The 24,372-nt window shown below is 36.9% G+C and overlaps 1 protein-coding gene across 3 annotated transcripts in view; it reads right to left on the bottom strand.

The window, feature by feature from the left end:
- The window catches only part of LOC150100615 (insulin-like peptide receptor), a 782,259-nt gene that overhangs the window by 510,473 nt on the left and 247,414 nt on the right, over positions 1–24,372 (bottom strand). For all 3 annotated transcript variants that reach the window (XM_090401273.1, XM_090401271.1, XM_090401272.1), the window contains exons 5-6: positions 11,804–12,002; positions 574–672 (exon numbers count right to left, since the gene is read on the bottom strand). In XM_090401273.1, coding sequence (XP_090257399.1) covers positions 574–672; positions 11,804–12,002 — 298 coding nt within the window. The remainder of the gene's footprint in view (positions 1–573; positions 673–11,803; positions 12,003–24,372) is intronic.

Here is a 24,372-nt window from a genome sequence, read left to right on the forward strand (position 1 = left end):
AACTTGTACCTGCATAGCCACTTCCACATCAAAACTGCATGATTGCTTTTCCTATTAGGCATCGTGGTGCCATCTTCTTTTATTGCTGTATGAGATGGTGTTATTAAATCAATAATGCAGGATACACATTATAGTGAGGAAGTTTGTAATAATGACATTTACTATCCACAGTATTAGTACACTATGGAGGAACCACAGTACTCGTGGATGTAACTGATATTAAAAAACATACTGTAATATCATATCATTCATAATAAATACTACAAAACACCAAAGAACATACATATGTTCATGCATTTTGAATGGAATGAAAATTAGTAAAGTAACAAACTGGATTACATATCTTACATTTCTTATCACAGCATCTGCACATGCTAGCAGAGTATCTCATAAGAATTTTTTTAAAAAAAATAGCATTAGTAAAGATTAGTAAATATTTACTCATTTATAATGACTTCATTACTGTTTTTTTAATTGGTAATAAAGCCAGGTTTTAAAAAAGAAAGCTAAAAAAATCACTAAAACAGATAAATAAATAAAGTTGTCATATATAGATACAACTTTATCACGTACCACCTCCTTGTATCTGGATTTCCAGGGAGCCATTTATATAAGTACATCCACGTAACTGTTGAGCTGAACTAACACTGTCCACTAAACCACCATTACAAACTATAATGAAAAATTTATAAAATATCAGCCTACAAAGGGAAAAAAAAAAATAACACTAGAACATCACTGACTATTTGGTTTAAATATAATGCATATTGCAAGTTACTTAAAAATTAAAAAGAGTACTATTTTAATTTTTGCATTTATTATTATTTATTTTGAATGAACCTTCCCACAAGAAGGAATTCAGGGCTTTTGGGGGGGGGGGGGGGGGAGAGTTTGCAAGCTTTTTAAAGTACATGCAGGAGTTATTCTTGGGGAGAGGTGGAGACCAATTATTTTGCTCTTGTTCAGGGAAAGAGAGCAAAATAATTGGTTACAACATTATTAACAAAAAAAAAAAAAAAAAAGAGAGAGAGAGAGTCAAACAGCACAAGCCATACATTCAGCAAGAGACAATGCTGTTCAAGTTTCAGGGAACCAGGCCATTTCCATTTCTGCAATGGAAATTATATAGAAATAGGGAATATGAAAGATCCAACCTTATTTCAAGGCCAAACATAAGCTCTCTAGTCAAAATGTCAGCTCTTTGCTGAGTGTTAGTGCCTGCGTGCACATATCGTTGTTTTTTATGATCCCAGATAATGGCAATGTAACACTGTCAAAATATAGGAAGGTATTAATTTGAGTTTTTTTATAATTAATATTCTAGTATACGTTGTCATTTCCTGACAAATTACAAGCTATGGATAACAAATGTATAAGCTTATCTACAAGAATTACAATCATCCAAGGAACTTCCATTCCACACAAGGCCCTTCAATATGGCAAGTTGAAGATACAGATATCCAAACAACTGAATCAATAAGCCTTTTTTAAAATGCTGTCAGGACAACAAAGTGAACCTGATTGTATTAAACTGAAACACCAATTTACATCGCTGAAGGCTCTACACATTTACAGATGCACTAGCTTCACTCTTCTATGGGAGCAGATTGCCACCACCTGCGTTCTCTTGGCCAACACCAAGAAGAGCTTGCTGCGATGCTGAACGTCGACTTTTGGACGATCCTTTCCGACATCTCAAACACTTCAGCAGAAAAAGAATTTCAAGAATATGATGTTTGCACATTAAGAAATTTGAAAGTCTCCAAAAAAAAAAACTCAGCTTCCAAACCTTAACTATCTCCTAACACAGAAATAAACCTATTTTCCCTTACCCTGAAGCAATTATCACATTCGTATGTGGCCATAACTTTGTAATAGGACCTAAGAAAATTTGGCAGACGAAATAATGATATGAAAAGAATGAGGTATCCAGCCTTCCCAACCACATTGCCAACAACATCAGACTGAATGTAGTCAGTGTTCTCACCTAAGCTAAACCACCAAAAGCAACCTATCATAAAAAAAAGAATTTGAAGCTCTGCAAAAGATTAAAAGCAACAACAGAATAATAATTACCAAAGCAGATAAGAGAAATGCCACTGTGGTTTTAAATCAAACAGATTACTCAGGTAAGCTTGTCTCTTTACTTTTTTAATTTTTGCATTTATTTATTATTATTTTGAATGAACCTTCTCACAAGAAGGAATTCAGGGCTTAGGGGGTGGAAGTTTACAAGCTTCCACCCCCCCTAAGGTGGTGGAAGCTTGTAAAGCTTCTACCAACCTCCCTATAAGACTATAATCTCACCAGCAGATAAATCAAAACACTCCATAGGCTCCTTAAAAAGGTTACCTCTTGGCTTGTAGAAATTACAAACAGACTAAAACCTAATAACTCTAGACTGTTCAGCAGATATATGAACTAATAAAAATCCATAAACAAAATGTGCCATTATGTCCCATTGTGATGGCATTGATTCACCCCACATACAAATTAGCCAAACATTTAGCCAAAGTGCTCAAACAATATACTCATTACACACCTTCACACATAACAAACTCAGGCCACTTTAAAGCCAGTATAGAAAATGTCACACTCCAACACACTGACATAATGGTCAGTTTTGATGTCTCCAACTTATTCACCAATGTCCCACTCAAAGATACCTTAGACCCTCATCCATGCCATATTTCCTCCCAATATCTCAGCCCTTCAGTTCACCACAAACGAAGGCTATTTCATTTGGCAAGGAAAATTCTACAAACAGATGGAGGGGATTGCCATGGGTTCTCCATTCTCTCCATCCCTGGCCAACTTCTGTATGAAGACCTTTGAAGAAAAAGTCGTAAACTCTGTCCCACATAAACCCACTGTCTGGAAATGCTACATAGATAATGTGTTCACTATTTGGCTGCATGGCTTGGATACATTCCACAATTTCTCAGCACACCTAAACAGTCAACACCCCAGGATCGAGTTTACTTTGTAAAGGAAAACAATAACAGTCTCCCATTCCTAGATACTCTAATTATATGCCAGCCTAATGGATCCCTGGCATTCTCCATTTATAAAAAGCCTACACATACAGGTAGATACATTCACCAGCAGTCATCCCTCCCTCTCAACAATATGGGATTATAAAAACCCTATATAACAGGACAAAACTAATCAGTTTGGGTACCAGTGCCCTAACTACTGAACATGACCATATCCTTAACACTTTCTTAGCCAATGGCTACAACTCCAAAAAAAATATCCAAAAAAAATTTAAAAAACTAAAATATTAAAACCATGTAACCACAACCCCCCTCAAAGCAAAGATTACTCAAAATTTATCACTATTTCATATATCCAGGGCACATCCGAAATAACAAAAATCCTAAGGACATATGAACTTCCAACCAGTTATAGACCACATAAGAAATTGGTGTCTCTTATCTACTTTGCTAAAAGAGACCCAGCCAGAACTAGGAATATATCAGTCCCTTGCAGTTGCAAACAGTTCTACTATCTGCTCCACCAAAAGAGACCAGCCACATCCCCTAGATGTACTAGAAGTATATCAGTCCCTTGCAGTTGCAAATGGTCCTATTACAGCAAAACAGGCAGGACAGCTAATATCAGGATATCCAAACACAAGGACTACATCTGGCTCAACCAATACAGTCACTCAGGATTTGATGACCATACTTTGGGCACCCACCACAGGATACGCTGGAAGAAGAAGACCACTCTATTACACCACAGCAAATATAAGTATGAAAGACTATTCCATGAATCTGCCTCAGCCCTGAAAAACTTTCCAAACCTCAAAAAATTTGGACGTATGAGACTGCCTCAAATTTGGAAAGCATATATTTTAAGATCATTAACCCAGCAGCCAAGACAACCAATTTAGCCCACTAGGGGGTACCATTTAGGACTCTAGGTCTGACTTCTGTTGCCTTTATTCAGCCTCATTTGTTCAGTGTTAGTGCTTGTTTGTGCATATCATTGTTTTTGTTTTTTTGTGATCCCGGGTGATGGCAATGTAACATTGCTAAAATATAAGAAGGAATTAATTAAATTTTTTATAATTAAGATTTTAGCATATATTGTCATTTCCTGAAAGATTTCTCAAAAGTCTTTAATCAGCAAAGGATGGTCAAAATTCTCAAGTGTATACTCCAGATGATGACTTTAATATTAAGGTTGAAATATCTGGAAATTAAAATAATTATTTATAACTATTTATAACACGGCTGTAGAGCATAATTTGTGTAAAATGAATGCTGATCACCATGTAACACTAAAGGAATGGAAAAAAATTCTCTTATTATGAAATGTGTAAATGATCAGAAAAAACACTTGAACATATGTAGTGGTATCATAAATATCTTTTGTTTCTTGCTTCTGTCACCAAATGCTGTATTTATAGTATCAGTTCTTGGTTGGAACCTTGTTAGGGCTCCTGAAACATTTGAGAATGATAAATTCATGCTTTATCCTGAGGAGGATGAACAGATATACAGAAATATCAAATCAGAAAGAATTTATCTGGAATTATAAGGCAGGCAACTATCATAGAAAAGTTTGCAGCAGGAAATAGTTGAAGGAATGTGAAGAAGAGAGGTCGGTAGTGTATGAGAGATACTTCAAAAAAATTGATGATATCAGTGGCAGATTGTATACATCATGTAAAGAAGATAAACTGATTCAGAGTCAAATGAATGAATAGAGAAATTAAACATGAATTGAAGATGAAAAAGAGATTATGAAAGACAATCAGAGATGCAGAGTACAGTCACATGTGGAATATAAGACTCAGGCTAGAAAACTGGCTAGTATTGTAAGGAGACAACAAAATTGAATATGAGAAGAAACTGGCACTGCAATCCAAGAAGAATATCAAGCAGTTTTTTTCACTATGCAGTGAAATAAGAGAAAAAATGATTGTGGACAGATTACCTTGCTGGATGATGACAGGACTCGAGTGATTAAGATAGGAAATATAGATGAACTATTGAATGATCACTATTAATGTTTTATCCTGGTAAAGTAGGCTTTATTCCCAGATGGATAAAGAATAGTGAAGTGTTAGATATGATTCATATGAAGGATTTCTTCCGAATATGGAGTATGCTAAATGTCAGTAAGGGGTAGAGGAGAAACAGATGGAATTATGTCATGTGTTTTAAGGGACGGACTGTGATGTGGAAGTGAGGTGGCTGTTTAATGAACGCGTTGCATTGGAACATGTTCATGTAGAGTTGAAGGAGGGTAATTAGTGGATGTTAAGATAGGTTAAAGTGGTGATATCAAACTATAGTCTGTATTTCTTCTGTAGTTAAGATTTTGGAGAAATTAATGTCTTGTATTCTGTATACTAGTAAGAACTAGTAAAACAGATTTGGACAGATGAGGACAATAACATTCATGCAGGCCAGCATGGATTTGTTAAAGAGTGCTCTTGTATCAATAATCTGATTATATTTTACAGTAGTGTAACAACAGCAGTGGATAAGGATGAGGCATACATTGCCTTTTTTTTAAATTTTTTTCCCCCTAAAATCAAAGGCATTTAACAGGGTGCCACATAACAAGCTGATTTTAAGTTGTAACATATGGGTTTGGATATCAGGTTAGTGGATTAGATTGAGAAATGGCCTTCTGATAGATATTATTGAGATGTATATGGAGGAGCAGTATCTGAGAGTAGGAAGGTTACCAGAAGAATTCCACGGGTTTCAGTTCTGGGACCATAACTGGTCAATCTTTATGTCAACAGTATTGTCAAGGGACCAGGGAGATATTCAGTGGTTTGCAGATGATTTGAAGCTCGCAAGCATAAGTAATAATAGAGCTGATGTTTTGCCTCTTCAAGGTGATTTGAGTATGGTGGGAAAATGAATGAGTATGTTGTTTTAATGCAACTAAATGTTAGATTTTGAAATTTGGGATCCACAGATGGGATGCTTCATACTCACTTGGTGGAGTTACTTTGGAAGAAGTGGAGGATGTGAGGGATCTTGGGTGAATGCAAATAGAAATTTGAAGTTCAGAGGACATATTATAAAGGTTGTGAAGACATCTCAGAAAATTTCTGCAATGGTGACGAGGAGACTAATCACGGGAGATAAAGGGATGATGGTCCCATTGTAAAAAGCTTCGATCAGACCACAACTGGATTTCGGTGCTCAGATCTGGTCATCACAGACATTTGAGAGGAATGAAGTAACCATAGAGAGGTTACAAAGACAGATAACAAAAATTATAAATGGGCTATCATATCAAACTGTTGAGTTTGAAGGATAGAACACAAAGGGATGAGGGGAATATGATTGAGACATTTAAGCTGTTTTTTAGGTTTATTACTGGTGTTGGTTTTCATATAGCAAAATGAGGGGAAAGAATGAGGATAATTGGCATCCCTGGAAGATGCAAATGGAAGCAGTTAGTATAAGGGTAAGAAGTACATTTTTTGCATAGAAAGTGATTGGGCCATGGAATGCATCACCTGAGAGAATGGCTTAAGTGCAAACAGTGGATGAGTTTAAGGATACAATAAGTATGATAGACTGTTTTGACGAAAGTTGGACTCCCATGATGAATGCTGTGACCCCATGAAGGTCAAGAAAATAATAATAACATATTAAAAACAATAACTGAAGAAGTATAAAAATATTCTGTACATCATAAAAGAATTTTCATTCCAACTCTGGTTTATTTTGGCCATTTAAACCAAAATTCACACAGGGGAATAAATTTAAATCCAGATAATTCAATTTAAATCCTGAAATTTCATCAAAATCTATTCACCAAAAATGAATCTGGTATATAAGTGTACACGGAAAAAAAAAAAAAAGAAAAGAAAGTAATCTTAATAATGGTTATGCATTTGAAAATAATACAACAAATAGCACAAGTCAGTATCTGAAAAGGTTTTTTCCCCATTATCATTGCATCAAAGGCTAGTCTTATCAATGCATCAAAGGCTAGTCTTACACATGCTCTGTTTACTTTCATTAAATCATTTTTACAAATAATTATATATTGGGTGGAAAATAAGTTCGTTCAGTTTTTCAGAGTGGAATGAAACACATTTTATTTAATATATATAATACAAACTAGTCAGTTATATATTGACCCTCTTTATCAATAACCTCATGCCATCTGTCCACCAACTTCATTATGCCGCGTTCATAAAACTCCTGAGGTTTACTGGCAAAAAACTGATCCAGGTGTCTCTTGACAGCCTCCTCATTAGTGAAGCTTTTCCCATTCAGAGAATTCTGCAATGATCGGAATAAGTAGTAATTGGAAGGTGCCAGGTCTGGTGAATACGAAGGATGTGGCAAAACATCCCAGCCAAGAAGTAACAATTTACTCTGGGTTGTTAATGATGTGTGGGGTCTGGCATTGTCGTGGTGAAAGACAACTCCTTTCTGATTTGCCAATTCAGGATGTTTTGTGCTAAATGCATGGGCCAGTCGCATTAACTGTGAGCAATAGACAGTTGAATCAATCGTTCTGCCTGACAGTAATACCTTGTAGTGGACAACACCTTTATAATTCCACAGAGAGCATGATCTTCTTTGGGTGCAATCCCACTTTCGAGGTTATCTGAAGCGGTTCGCTTTTGTGCCTCCATGATCTTTTACATACCACGTTATCGTACATGAGCCATTTTCCATCTCCTGTAATCATCCGCTTCAAAAATGAGTCGTTTTCTTGGCGACATCGCAGCGAATCATAGATGGATATGCGAGCAGTCATATTGGCCTCAGTCAATTCATGCAGTACCCAAACATTGAGTTTTGAAACATATCCCAAATTGTACAAAAGGTTTTCAATGCTTGTATGGGATATGGTCAGTACTGCAGCAATCTCCCGCACTGTTGTCACAGATTTTTGTCGATGATATCCTTCACAACACTCAAATCAACCTCGGTCAGGTGACCGGCGCATCACGCTGCATATACGCAGTCCTCATATATGCGAGTCCCCATATATGCTGCATATTTTTTTTATGGACCTCTGCAGCTCGTTTGCCTGTTTTGAAATAAAAAAGCAAAATATGCCAGTAATGTATGTTATTTCCTTCCATTTCTAAAAATATGTTACACACACACGCGCAACTGAAGTAGGCCGAACGAAAATTCACTGAAAGGTTATGTGAAATGTCACCTTTCAACTGCACAATAGCGTTGCACAATAGTGCAACAATAGCAACAGGCAAAGCGGCATAAACTTGTACTAATGCATAAACCAAACAAACTTATTTGCCAACCCAATAACAAAATATCTTTTTCTAAAATGTATTCATAAATTTTATGAGTAAGTTTTAAAATAGATACACAAAGATTACTGCATAAAACTTAATACACCATGTACTCTGAATAATGAGTTACCTTTGGTTTTGTGAGTTTGCTCAACTTAAAAAGCATGAACTCAGCTCACAGATCCATAAATTTTGCCTTTTATCAGTGCATTTAACCTTCTCATGCATAAGGGCCACATATAAGGACACATATATTTTCCCCTCATCATCATAATTCATAATTTAGTGGTACTGTATGCATGTAGTCCTCATCTGGGAAGACCAAAGTGTTCTTAGAAACCACACTGGCAGGAGTTTCAACAGAGTTACAGGAATACCAATCTCTCTCTGCAGTGCATGCTAGTATCAAAGAGGAAGTGAAAAGCTGCTGTTTTGTTTGAATTTGGTGATTTTATGAGTCTTCTAGAAAGGTTAGTATGGTTTTATATATTATTATACCTTCTAGATGAAGTGTGAATATTTAATTTGTTCATGTTTATTACCATATTTATGAAACAAACTTGAAAACAACCTGTCTTCATATGAGGATAATACATTTGCAAGGTAATCTAATGTAGATTACCTTACAAACATATTGTCCTCATCTGAGGACAATATGTTTGTAAGGTAATCTATGCAGCAAATAGTCTAATGTTAGAAAGTTCGTGTACAATATTTTTATACTTTTATTTATTTTATTTTTGCAAACATAAATGAATAGTAAGTGTGTTAATTGGCACTATCATCTCTTTTACAGATGGATAACCAAAAGCCAGGTCCTTCAGGCATAAAAAAGGCTTATTACCACAAGAGACTTATTGAAGAGGAGATTGAAAAACTGTTGGAAGAATCTAAAGATGGTTTGGAGCTGAGTGATTCTGATGATAATCCTACATACCAGCAGCCACAAAATGATCCTACGGAGAGTGACAGTTCAAGTAAAGACAGTGATGTTCAGTGTCTTTCCCGTGTTGGTCAGACTCACAACGTTCAAAGTCCAGCTAGTGTGCAAAATATAGCCGTTGCTGGTCATATGCCACTGCAGAGACAACCAGTGTGGTTTAGTGAGAAAGATAATCCCTTTGCTGGTACTGAACCACAGTTTAGAGGAAAACACCAAGTAAATATTCACGGAGAGAGCCCTGTAGATTATTTTTCACAGCTGTTTCCAGATAAATTGATGGATGAAATTGTGAAACAAACTAATCTGTATGCCTGCTGTAAAGGCAAAGGTAATTTAGCACTTACTCTGACTGAACTCAAAATTTACCTTGGAATTGTACTTGTCATAACATACATAAAATACCCACGTGCAAGGCATTATTGGTCTTCTGAACATGTACTGTGCATGGATGTTATAGCTGATGCTATGTTAGTGAACAGATGGGAAGACATAAGGCATTATGTGCATTTTGTTGATTCAGACACAATATCTACTAACAATAAAGACAAAGCAATATGTATAAGACCAGTGCTGAAAAATTTTCATGAAACATTCCATTTTGCTGTCAGCCCAGAAGAATTTCAGAGTGTAGATGAAATGATGATTCCGTTCAAGGGACATTTCACAACTCAAACAATACTTACCTAAGAAACCAAAAAAATGGGGTTTCATAATGTGAGTGAGGGGAGGAATTTCAGGCTATGTATATTGTTTTGATCTTTATGTAGGTGCAGATCCTGGAAGACAAAATTCAGACTCATTCAGTGCAAGTGAAAATGTAGTACTGAGGCTTTTCATGATTTTGCTGGTAAGAACTTCAAGGTATATGCAGACAACTTCTTCACGAGCATCCCCCTAATTAAGAAACTAAAGGAAGATGACATTTATTATGTGGGTACATGCAGAAGAAATTGACTTCAAGGTGCTGACAAAAAACTGAAAAATGAAAAGGATTTGCAGAAGATGGGACGAGGAAATATGTCATGTCACTATAACAGCTATAACACTGTTATAGCTGTTATAACAAACATATGGGTAGAGTGGACCTTATGGACTCTCTCTCTTATGGCTTTGTATCGATGGCATTACTGTCACTAGATGGGTTGATAACTCAATAGTACATGTAGTATCTAGCTACTTAGGAAAGGAGCCTGTCAGTGTATGTCAGAGCTTCAGCCAGAAAGAAAAAAGTTTTGAAATTCCGCTACCTCGCAGCATAGCTGTTATAACAAACATATAGGTGGAGTGGACTTTATGGACTCTCTTATGGCTTTGTATCGAAAATGATACCAGAAACAAATGATGGTATATGAGAATTTTTTACCATATGTTGAATATACGTGTTTGTAATGCATGGATCATTTGGAAATGGGAAGAATAAGAAAAATTGGATTTGTTGGAATTCAAATCAAGAGTGCTAACTGCTTGGATATATCAAGGTTTAGCTCAGTTAGGTACAAAGAAATGAGGATGTCCTTCGAGTCAGACACCACCAGCACTAAAGGAACACAAAACTCACTCTGTGCCACATGAGAAACGTTTTCACAGCGGTGGACACTTCCCGAAGAAGACAACAGGTGCTAATGCCAATCGTTGCAGAGATCTACACTGTAAGAGTAAAACAAGATACATCTGTGGTAGATGTGAGGTTCCAATCTGTCCAGAATGTTTTCAGTCTTTGCATACAAAATGAGGCAAAGAGAATGAGATTGTTTTTGATTTACATAGCTCTAGTGCAAATTCTAGTTGTTCTACTTTTTTGTATGTACTAAGTAATCCAAATTTTGATTATTCATGCAGTGTTCCAGCAAAATATAAATTGTTTATAATCTGTTTTGTCATACTTGTAATGTCTTTCAATGAAAATAAATTCCTTAGTCTAAGTCATTTCCATAGAAATAAGTCTGTAGTCTGTTGGCATTAGTGCATGATGTCCTCAGATGAGGACATAATTTTGAACATATACAGGACACAAATTTAGCAAAATTAATGAATTCATGGTAACACTGTAAGATTAAATGGTACTGTATCATGCCATTATTTTTTATAAATGAATATAAAAATTCATGCATGAGAGGCTTAAGTTTCACTGGCCTGACAGATGTTTTGAACTGTTGATTCTCATCAGAGACCAGGCAGAAACTTTAAGAGGGCAAAATCCCTCTCTAACCATAGCAAGTATATCTCATGTTAAAAGGTTATATGCACGTAACAAGAGTTCACTCATAACTTCCCGACATGAGATACTTGTTAGGGTTGGAGAGGGTTTTGGACCATTAAAAGGTTTCTGCCTGGTCTCTGATGAAAACCAAAACAAACAGTTCAAAACAGTCAGGCCAGTGGCCAGTGAAACCTAAATGCACTAATAAAAGGTGACTTCCATGCCAAAAGTTATATTCTCATAAGCTCTCAGGAAAATATAATCTGGCTAACAAATTAAGAATGGATATATATTATCCTTCATCAAAAATTGAAGTATAATTTTTTTTGGCTAATATGAATACAAAAGCTCTAACACTAGCCTATTATTTATCTCTTCTCAAGAACATGTTCATTCTCACCTTTTGGACATCTGTCTTTACATTTAGTACACTTGTGTTTATCTGACTCATCTTCAGCATAACCTGGAGGACATTCATGTACACATTTCCCAGAAAAGGGCTTCCAATAAAAAGCAGTAGTACTATATTGACTATTCATAAATGTAGCAACATTCATAGTGCGACAATCATTTTCGCTTATACAACGTCTCTGTAAATACTGCAAGCAAATAGATGATTAATATACGATATCATGTTCTTCCTAAAATCAGTATAAATGATGCCAATATATCTTTTATATATATCTTATATATATCACAAACATGTATCAACAATGATAACAAGGACTAACAGTAATATTGTTCATAATATTCCTTAGCAAGGGTATTTGCCATTTCATACATAGGAAATGATTAACCATTGAATAATTTTAATCTAATGGCAGCAAGAAAACCCTTACCTTTGAATTTTATCTGCCATTATTAACAACAATAACATAAAATAACAATTATAAACAGTTCATAATTCATATTTTTCCCCCTTTTCAAAACACCACAATACATGTTCGGCAATCAAATGACATTGTAAACAAACAGGTCAGAAAATCTGCACATCAGTTGATCATATTGCTAAAAATCATTGTGAACAAATGCAATGTCACACAAATGGGAACTTTTCATAATTGAAAAGAATCGTACAAGTGGATAGTCATAATTGAAGTATCATAAGGTTGGGTATTACTGTAATAAATGTATATTTATAAAATACATTTCTGATGAGAAGTAATTAAACAAATTAATTCTCTATAAATATTGTTAAAAATTTCATGCACTTTTCAATAACACTAATAAAATCAGTCAAGTTTATAAGGATCAGCAAGGGAAGTATAAGATAAATGTCTTTCTCAAATAAAGTGGTAGCATTTCTCCAGAATATTACATACACAAGTATTGGTACCTGGAAGTAAATGGTTCATTAGTCTTCAGCAGAAAAGACTGTCCAAGAAGCCTGTGGCCTACACAGAACCTAGAAAGTAAAACTTTCTCTCTACAGTTCCTACATGGACTGGATTACTAATGTTTATTTTTAAGCTCACTCTCTTGGTATGGTATATGCAACTCAGCAATAGCTAAAGTATTCATGTGAAATCACTACAATGTGGTCAGGGAAAATAGAAATGGATACCACAGTTTACTCAAATCTTGAACCATCTGTTGACACCAGAAAGAAATCAGAATATTCTGGAATGACTTCTAATGGGACTATATTGATCAAGTACATATAAGAAACAACTATATTATACCAACTAAGGCTGTCGGCATCTTCAAGGTACATAACTGATGTAAGGCAATAAAAAGTTAAAAACTGTTACAAACTATAATCAACCGATTCCAATTATATTATTATTATTATTACAGGCGACTCCAAGGAGTCCTTAGACTCATCGAGGGAGGCCCTAAACATCATGTCCATCACAACTATTTGACATCCACACAGTATCTATTGTACTTTGCCTGGAACTCATTCACTGTCACAGCACCCACAACAGACTCAGACAGCTTATTCCACTCATTCACCACTCTAAAAGTAAAAAACCCAGCTCTAACACCCTTACTAACCACACTCTTGCCCAGCATCCATGGATGTCCCCTAGCCCTCCAACCACCAGTCCTGTTCTCAAAAACATCCTCTGAATTAATCCTTTAGAAACCCTTCAGCAATTTGAATGACTCAATCACATCTCCCCTTTTCTGCCTATCAACCAATTTCTGCAATCCACAAATCTTCAACCTGTTTTCATAAGGTTCATTCCATAGACCTGCTATCATCTTGGTCACTCACCTCTGGATCCTCTCCACCTCCTCCCCATCAAGAAGAAACCTAGGTGATCAAATCTGGGCACAGGTCGAGATGGGGTCATATCAAGGCTCGATACAGAGGAATTATAACTTGTTTATCTATGCTCGTCAGAGTATTCTTCAGCATCCAAGTGATTTGATGAGCTCATTTAGCCACTTTTGTGATGTGCCCCCCTAAACTTCAACTTCCTATCCAGAAACACTCCCAAGTCCATGGCCTCATCCATCTCCTGGAGTACAGTTCCACCAATGTGATATACTGCTGCTAATCTTTTCACCCCAAAATGCATAACCCTACATTTTGCCACATTAAATTGACATTCATTCTCCTTAGCCCAGACCACCAATCTATCCAAATCATCCTGCAAATTTTTGACATCGCCTGCATTCACAATTGCCCTACCCAACTTAGCATCATCAGCGAACAAATGAACCGTTCCTCTCAGATGCTTTCCTATATCATTAATGAACAAATTAAACAGCAGTGGTCCAAGAACAAAACCCTGCAGCACACCACATAGTCACAGGCCATCTTTTGGACTCTACTCCTGAGTAAACTATTCTCTGGTATCTCTCCATCAACCACCCACCTATCCATCTCACCAACCCTATATCCATTCCCATATATTGCAGTTTATGAATTAGACTTCCATGTGAAGTCCTGTCAAAGGCCTTAGCCAGGTCCAGCAGTATCACTGTAAACCCATTACCCTTATCCAGTTCAGCCATCACTGTGTTATAAAACCTGAGCAAGTTACTGAGACATGATCTACCCTGCACAAAGCCATGTTGTTCCCCATACAGTATCTCATTTTCATAAATCCATTCCTGTATATTTTCCTTAACCACTTTCTCCAAGACCTTGATAACGACTCCTGATATGCTGATCGGTCAGTAATTTGCAACAGTAGTCTTGAATCCTCTTTTATGCAGTGGAACTATTTTCTATTATTTCCACCCCTTCAGGACTAAACCAGACCCGAGACTCAGATTAAACAATAAAGTCAAGGGCACTGACAATTCTTTAGCCGCTTCACGTAAGACCCGTGCTGATATACGATCCAATCCCACAGATGTATTCATATTAAGGTTCTGTAATAGACTATTCACCTCCGCTTCATTTACCACAGTTCCCATATAAACTAATGGTTCCTTCATTCTTTCAATGTCACCACATGGATGATATACTCTTGCAAAGTGCTCACTCAGTAATTACACTATATCAACTGATTCGGTTACCTCCCTACCATCGGCATTCTTTAAAATCATTCTGCCATATACATTTTTTCTTTTACTTGCAACATATCAAAAAAACTATTCGGGATTCTCTTTAGCCTGCATGGCTAATGTTCTTTCATAATCTGCTTTTGCTTTTCTCACCACACTTGTTACTCATCTGGCCTGTGCTTTATACCGTTGATGTGCCTGCAGGTCACCTTTCTCCTTAAATTCCTTCCACAGTTGTTTATTTTTTTATACATCAAGTTTAATGGTGTTATTCATCCATTTAACCCCTACTTGATTTACTATTCGCACTCTAGGTATACAGTCAGCCATAACCTCCTGCAAATGCTCCTTGACCACATCCCATTACCTATCAACATCCAGCCATTGCAGTTTTACATGCCATAGCACTGAACCAAGCAATCTCCTAAGCTTGTCATACTTGCCAGCACGGTAATTCCACATGTACCCTGTCTTAATAGAAAATTTCACACATTTAGCCACCTCCCAGGTGAAGACCTTATGATCACTCTCACCAATAGGTGGCAGCATGGTCATATTCATTACAGTCAAATTCTCAGATGATATTACTAGATCAAGCACTCTGAAACCCCTAGTAATTTCCATTATATGCTGTCTCAGATAGTTCTCCCTCAGTAATTGGATAAAATCCAGTTCCTTCCTCACATGTGTCCTCTCCTCCTTCCAATTAATGTTACCATAGTTGAAATCCCCCACAATAATTTCCCTTCGTGCACTCATTTCATCAATTTGCCTATGCATACTATCTCCATCATCTATTCCATCACCTGGTCTATAGCAGCACCCAACCGTATATTTTGTTCTGCTAGTCTCAATCTCACACAAAATAGCCTAAAATGAGCTCTTTTCACTATCCTGCGATACAATTTCAATTCTCCTTGGCTGCAGTTCATCAGCTATCATCAATAACACTCCTCCCCCCATTTTATTCTCTCTGTCCCTCCTGAACACACTATACTCTACACATTCTATCCCACTACCTATATCATCTTCTGTCAGCCATGTTTTCACTAATGCCAATAGCCTGTAGCCAGGAAGAGCCAACCAAGGCCAAAAATTCTTCCTTCTCGTTCCTAATACTCCTGGTATTAGTATACATGAAATGCAGAGGTCTGTTTATCCCACCCATATCTTGATGCATTATACTAACTATCCCATTCTGATTTCTTGTCCTTCGTACTGGCTCAGGTACATTATAAGCATTCTTACACTCAACTGCCTCAATGATGTCTGCTTATCCACTTCCTCCCCTCCTTAATAGTTCAAGTTTCCCTGATTTTGCACATCCACTCTCACTTCACTCAGCAACACTTTTTCCAGTCTTCGCACACCGGATCCATTCAATTCCAACTTTCTCCCATCAAACTCACTCCACACCACACCGTATGCATAACCTGTGCATAAAGTCATTTGCGATTATGGCCATCCGAAACTCTTCTCTGTCATACCGTGGCAACAGACTCACTATCCTAACTCTGTCACTTTTCTTTCACTACCTCTAATAATTCCTTCACGTCCTCTCTCATTCCAAATTTATCTCCTTTCAAATCATTCGTTCCCTCTACGACTATTATTTCTTTCACCCTCTGTTTCAGCACTTTAATACTCTCAATTACATCCTTAATTTTCGCACCCAGTAAGTATGATTTAGTTAAACTCTCATCTATTACACCTCTTACTAACGAGTCACCATGAAACACTCCCAATCATTTGGGAGTGTTTAATGCTTATTTATCCTTTCGTACACTTGTTTAATTCCGTTTGCTGTGACGTTCAGGAAAATGTTTTGCAGTATCTCCAACTGCTGCTTAGCCCTGTGTATTACTCCACTTAACCGTGCGATCTCACTCATTACAGCTAGTTTCTCATTTTTTTCATCATTCAAACCATTTTCTCTCTCTGTATAATTACTTCCACTCTCTCTTTCATCACTGCTCTCGTTGCTATCTTGTACAACATCACATTTCACTGTCGAACCACTATTTTCTCTCACATTCTGGCTTTCTTCTACAACAACTATCTCACGACCTGACCCACACTTGAGTTCTTCACTTTCCTTACATTTTTGGCACTGTCTCCCACCACTATTATTATCTATCCAAATTCCAGCCTCAGACAAAGAACAGCGTGCGTACAATACATGCATAGAGTATGCATGATCTCACTTGTTGTTATTTAGGAACGTTCTATAGTTGGCACTGTAATTCAGTTCTGGTGAGTTAAGAGATCTAATAAGGGTCTTCCACATCACAGGCAAGATCTGGAAGACCTTGTCTCTGGTTCCTGTTAAGGTTTTGTATACAGCGGGCAACTGCTGTGGCTTTTTAATAATTCGGGAGCAGAAGTCCTCCTCTATGTAAAGAATTGTGCTTCTATCCCACTCTATCATATGGTTTGTTCTTGAGAAATGAAAACCAAACTCCGATTTTTCTTCTCTGTTATTATTGATGTCACCAATGTGTTCTTTTGCCTAATTTCAAGGCTCCTTGAAGTCTGGCCAATGTTCAAGCCGCACGAGCAGAGTATGTTGTAAACTCCAGCATATTTGAAGAAAGCATGGCTATCTTTTGGAGATCTTAAGAATTCCCTAGTCGTTTCTGTAGGTTTAAAGGCCACTCCTATTTTATGTGGTCTAAGGAGTCTAGCAATCTTATTCGAAACTGTCCCTAAGTATGGAATTATGATAGTAGAAATATAACATATGTCATCTCGTTGTCTTTGTGGAGGGTCAGAGAAAAGTATCTTATAAACGAGTCTTCGAGGAAATCCATTTTCAAGATAAGGTTGTTAGATATCAGGGATAGTTCTTCCTGGAGGTCTTATTGATCTATTGTAAGGAGAGAGGCTCGGTTCTTCAGCATGCGTATAATGCTAAGTTTCTGAGAAATGTGGTGGGAGCAAGTGAAATGTAAATAACGTCCTATATTGGTAAGTTTGCGGTAAACTAAGAGATTGATACCACCATTCGTTAGCTTCTTAATTAAAGTATCCAGAAATGGTAATTGGTTATCTTTTTCAAGTTCTAGAGTGAATTTGATTGTGTGGTGTAAAGAGCTGATCTTGTTTAGAAAGTCTAACAGGTCCTTTTTTGTGTGGTTCCGAACAATAAAGATGTCGTCCACGTATCTCCACCATACTGTGGGTTTAGGGTCTACTTGAGATAAGATTATACTTTCAAAATCCTCCATAAAGAGATCTGCGCCTGCCTGGTTGGCTGAATGGTTATCGTATCCGCTCTGCAGCCAAAAGGCTGCGGGTTCGAATCCCACTCTGGACATGGATGTCTGTTATTGTCAGTTTCACTGTAGGTTCATTGTAGATTGAGTGGTGCCTTCCCTCGATGAGTCTTTGGACTCCCTGGAGGTGTCACGTAATAATAATAATAATAATAACACAAGATGGAGAGAGAGGGCTACCCATTCCAAGGCCAGTCAATTGCTGATATATGGTTTTATTCCATATGAAAAAGTTTGATGTTAAACAATGACAGAACAGAGAAGTAATATCTTGTGGGAGCAAACTTCCTAAGATGTTGATGACTTCCTCCACAGGGATGTTAGTCAATAGAGATGTAACATCCAGGCTGGCGAGTAGATCCGTATCGGAGATTGAGATGTTGTTCAATTTCTCTACGAAATGTTGTGAATTTCGTATATAAGTATCTGAATTATGAACGTGTGGTTTGAGGAAGCCTCCAGGTATTTAGATAACAGATAAGTGGGCGAATTGATTCCATCTACAATTGGGCGTAGTGGTATTCCATTTTTGTGTACTTTAGGAGCATCATATAGTCTTGGTGTTAGTGGATGCATAGATTTCAATCTTCGTTTTAAGTCTATAGGCCAGTTCAACATGCGACCTATTAAATCGTTGGTGTCATTGTGATTCTTTAGTGTTAAATTTGTGACTAGGACACGGTAGGTTGATGTATCCGATAGTAAGCTGTTAATCATATCTTCATAATCACTGGTGTTTAAAATCACTGTGGAATTTCCCTTATTTGCCTTTAATATGAAAATGTCTTTTTTTTTCTTCAAACTACACAATGTTCTTTTTTCCAGAGAAGTGATGTTTTTGTTAGGAGTTCTGGAAGATGAGAGGATGATACTACTTTTTAATGTAATATCATTAGCCATCAGTTCCGGTAATGACGAGACCGCATTTTCTATATTACAAATGATATCCACTTTAGGAACATGATCAGGTGTTATCGCAAAATTGAAACTTTTTTTAAGTATACTGATCTCTGGTTTTGTTAATACGTGATCCGATAAATTAAAAATAACTTTGCTATCTGGTAGAGAAGGTTTTGACTTAAAACGTTTTGTATAAAGATCATTGAATTTTTTTGATTTCGTTTCGTTTGCTTGTTGTAAAGGCTTTATCATAACAAATATTGACCATTCTGTCCAAAAGTGACCATATATCTTGATCTAAAGTACTAGAGATATCGTCATAAATCTGATAACATTCTAAATCTATTTGGCTTAAAAGAAATCTGGTATGCTGTATCCGTTCACAGAAAAGTGCCAAAGATGTTTTAAAATAAATATGTTTTGCTCGTCTTGAATGGAACTGTTCTTTTAAAAATAGAAACTTTGGAATAATCTTGGTGTTCCGACATCTCTTTAAAAAAGTGAGATGATTTAATAGTTTGGCCTTTTTACATTTAAGCAGTTCAAAAACGGCATACCTTTTGTTTGGTTTCCCCATGGATCTATTCATATTAAAAAACTTTTAATTTTCTTGACCACGAAAGCTATGGAATGACTTCTAATGGGACTATATTGATCAAGTACATATAAGAAACAACTATGTTATACCAACTAGTTTCACCTACTAAGGCTATCGGCATCTTCAGGGTACATAACTGATGTAAGGCACTAAAAAGTTAAAAACTGTTACAAACTATAATCAACTGATTCCAATTATATTAGACAAAGAACAGAGAACGTACATTACATATATTCATAGAGCATGAATGATCTCACTTGTTGTTATTTAGGAAAGTTCTATAGTTGGCACTGTAATTCAGTTCTGGTGAGTTAAGAGATCTAATAAGAGTCTTCCAGATCACGGGCAAGATCTGGAAGACCTTGTTCTTGGTTCTTGTTAAGGTTTTGTATACAGCGGGCAATTGCTGTGGCTTTTTTAATAATTCGGGAGCGGAAGTCCTCCTCTATGTAAGGAATTGTGCTTCTATCCCACTCTATGATATCATTCGTTCTTGAGAAATGAAAAGCAAACTCCGATTTTTCTTCTCTGTTATTATTGACGTCACCAATATGTTCTGTTTGCCTCATTTCAAAGCTCCTTGAAGTCTGGCCGATGTAATTCAAGCCTCACGAGCAGCATATGTTGTAAACTCCAGCATGTTTGAAGAAAGGATGGCTATCTTTTGGAGATCTTAAGAATTCCCTAATCGTTTCTGTAGGTTTAAAGGCCACTCTTATTTTATGTGGTCTAAGGAGTCTTGCAATCTTATTCGAAACTGTCCCTAAGTATGGAATGACAATGGTAGAAATATAACGCATGTCATCTCGTTGTCTTTGTGGGGGATCAGATAAAAGTATCTTGTGGAAGAATCTTCGAGGAAATCCATTCATGGTAAGGTTGTTAGATATCAGGGATAGTTCTTCCTGGAGGTCTTATTGATCTGTTGTAAGGAGAGAGGCTCGGTTCTTCAGCATGTGTACAATGCTAAGTTTCTGAGGATGTGGTGGGAGGAAGTGAAATGTAAATAATGTCCTGTATTGGTAGGCTTGCAGTAAACTGAGAGGTTGATACCACCATTCGTTAGCTTCTTAATTAAAGTGTCCAGAAATGATAATTGGTTATCTTTTTCAAGTTCAAGAGTGAATTTGATTGTGTGGTGTAAAGAGTTGATCTTCTTTAGAAAGTCTAACAGGTCCTTTTTTGTGTGGTTCCAAACAATAAAGATATTGTCCACATATCTCCACCATACTGTGGGTTTAGTGTCTACTTGAGATAAGATTTTACTTTCAAAATCCTTCATAAAGAGATCAGTACAAGATGGAGAGAGAGAGAGAGAGAGAGGGCTACCCATTGCATGGTCAGTCAATTGCTGATATATGGTTTTATTCCATATGAAAAAGTTTGATGTTAAACAATGACGGAACAGAGATGTAATATCTTGTAGGAGCAAACTTCCTAAAACATTGATGACTTTGAGAGAGAGAGAGAGAGAGAATACTCTCTCTCTCTCTGTGCATGTGTGTGTGTGTGTGTGTGTTGCAGTCACCGTCAAATGTACAAGCAATTTAGCCAATTAAATGGGGGAAAGGGTGATCATTATGAGTGATTTTCAGTATGGCAACATAGACTGGGATGCATGATAGCAACTAGCAATAAAGAAAATGAGTTTCGTGAGTGTTTGATGGACAGTAACAAATGTAACAAATGGCACATGAGGACTGAGGGTCTCGGATTAGATCATCTCATCAGAGAATGTTATTATAAATGAGGTATCAAACTCTCACCACACTCATGTTGTGAGAGTGACCATGAAGCAATTACAAACTGTGTGAGAATTTCTTTGAGGAATGGTGTAGGTAGAACTACAAGGCTGGAGATTATGAGAAACTCAGGAGAGAGCTTGCAGCTATAGTATGGATTGAGAAACCGGGTGAAAAGGAGATCAAAACTATTTCGGTGACATTCAAGAACTATCTAGTAGAAGCAATGTCTAAATGTATTCCGAAGGTCAGAAAGTTAAATAAGGTAGATGTGAAATGGAAGAATGAAGAGATTAAGCATGCAATATAGAGAAAAAAAGGCATTATGAAGGAAACATAAGAGAAGTAGTAATAATCAACTCCATGAGAAATACAAAGAACAGGCAAGAAGTGCGAATCGTTTAGTAAGGGTAGAAAAAGTTCAGTATGAGCAGCAGTTACCTAATGAAGCTGAAAAAAAAATAATAAAAAATCCTAGGAAATTCTTTCAGTATGTAGCCAGTAAAAAATGAATGATTATGGTATAATGGCGAAAGTATTTTACCTTGGGTATAATAAATGTTAAAAATACCAAGCAATTTTAAACCTGGTTTTACTTCATTTCCCAAGTAAGCAAACAGACAAATAAGTCAAGTTTGTGCCTACAAGTGATGCAAGTCTAGCTGATCCTACAGGTAGTGCAAAACCAAGGCAACTCGTGGTAAAGGTGGCATAAGCTCTGATCACTAATCTTAATATTTACCCTTAATGCCAAAACACATCTCCAAGAAGGAGACGCATGATGTTTTGTATTAAAGGCAAGGGGCCACTACCCAGACCGGTTTCGACCTTTATTGATCAAGCTGATCCTACAGGTAGTGCATAGTGGTCTTGCACTACCTGTAGGATCAGCTAGACTTGCATCACTTGCAGGTGCAAACTTGACTTATTTGTCTGTTTGCTTACTTGGGAAATGGAGTAAAACCAGGTTTAAAATTGCTTGGTATTTTTAACATTTATTATACCCAAGGTAAAATACTTTCTACATTTATATCTCCTCCAGAGATTTTTATTTAATAAGGTTAAAACACCTTATGGCAACTTGTTCTGGTAAAATACTTATAAGCTCTGTATTACTAAATCTTGGTATTTCTAGCCTAGCTCCCACTGATGAGACCTCAATAAAGGTCAAAACCGGTCTGGGTAGTGGCCCCTTGTCTTTAATACAAAACATCATGCATCCCCTTCTTGGAGATGTGTTTTGGCATTAAGGGTAAATATTAAGATTAGTGATCAGAGCTTATGCCACCTTTACCACGAGTTGCCTTGGTCTTGCACTACCTGTAAGATCAGCTAGACTTGCATCACTTGCAGGCGTAAACTTGACTTATTTGTCCGTTTGCTTACTTGGGAAATGGAGTAAAACCAGGTTTAAAATTGCTTGGTATTTTTAACATGGTATAATGGCACTGACTGGAGAAATGGTATAAGAACAACTGCAGAGGACATAGCTGAGATATTATTATTATTACCCCAAGACCTCATTGGAGTCAAAGACTCATCTGGGAGGTTTTTTATCGCACACACACACACACACAGCTCATCATACCATGTCTTAAACACACTCAAAATCCTTGCAGACACCAACTCTCAGGCAAGCATTCCAATCATTTACAACTCTACATGAAAAAAAAAAAAACCTACTTCTCACTCCCCTACTCACACTCTCTTTATACAGTTTCCAGGAATGACCTGTGGTTCTCCCCCGATCTCCCACTAATTTCTGTAGAACTTCTCCAGCACTGATCCTATAACAACCGCTTACTAACTTGTAGGTTTCTATCATATCTCCCCCTCTTCCTCCTGTCCACCAGGCTCTGCAAATTACATCTTCTCAATCTTTCCTCATACTCGACATTCCAGGTTAGAAACTACCTTAGCCAGTCGCCTCTGAACTGATTTTTTTTTTTTTTTTTTTTTTTTTTTTGACCCTCACAAACATCTCCTTGTACTTCTGAAAACCAGGTGACCAAATCTGGGCACAATAGTCCAAGTGTGGCCTAATCAAAGCCTTATACAATGAAACAAGAATCCCCCTACTTCTACAAGTCAGTGTCCTCTGCATCATTCCCAGAAGCCTTTGTGTTGTCTTCACAACTTTGGCAATGTGTCCCCTAAATTTCAGATCCTTATCCATTATCACCCCCAGATCGCTTATTTCCTCCATCTCCAACAATATATCCTCACCAAGCATAAATTCTGCATCCCATCTTTGTTTTCCAAATTTTAAAACCTTACGTTTTGCAACATTGAACTCACATCTCCATTTCCGTGCCCAATCACTCAATTTATTCATGTTGTAAGAGATTTCACGGTATGATATGAACACAGATGGATAAAAAAATAACTATTTATTAACTTAAAAGCTGATATTTCGCTGGTATTATAACCAGCATCTTCAGAGCACACAACACAAAGTTTGTGACAAATGCAAGACAACCACAATCCGGTGTAACAGTGGGGCTAGTATAAGTAATTGCAGCGTGCAACACAACACTAAAGTCCTAATATGGTGCCATCTAGGTTAAAAAAAAAAAAAAAAATTCAAAGTTTTGAAATAGTAGTCCAAATGATAGTCTTAGAAAGTTTGAAAAAAATATAAAATAAAATAAAAAAATAAAAGTAATAAATATTAATTTGGTCTTAGGATGACTGTCTCCCAAATGTTTTGTAGATTTATACAGCCATACTTGTTAAAGTTTGGAGTATGTTTTAAGGCTTCTGTTGATTCCAGGAACAACCTCTCCGACTTGTAGAAGCTTCTGTGCATTACTTTTGTTTCTTTCCAATTGATCCTGTGTGCAGGGGTATCCAAAACATGGTCTGCCAGACCCGACTTGCCATAGCGTAAGTGTCGGATATATTTTTTGTGTTCACTGAGGCGGATGTCCACAGTTCTTCCTGTCTGTCCGTAGTAGGCTTGATGGCAAACAACTGAATATCTCCATCC

The sequence above is a fragment of the Typopeltis vanoorti genome, chromosome 12, assembly GCF_054136105.1.
Source record: "Typopeltis vanoorti isolate ZY-2024b chromosome 12, IOZ_Tvanoo_1.0, whole genome shotgun sequence".
Classification (NCBI taxonomy): domain Eukaryota; kingdom Metazoa; phylum Arthropoda; class Arachnida; order Uropygi; family Thelyphonidae; genus Typopeltis; species Typopeltis vanoorti.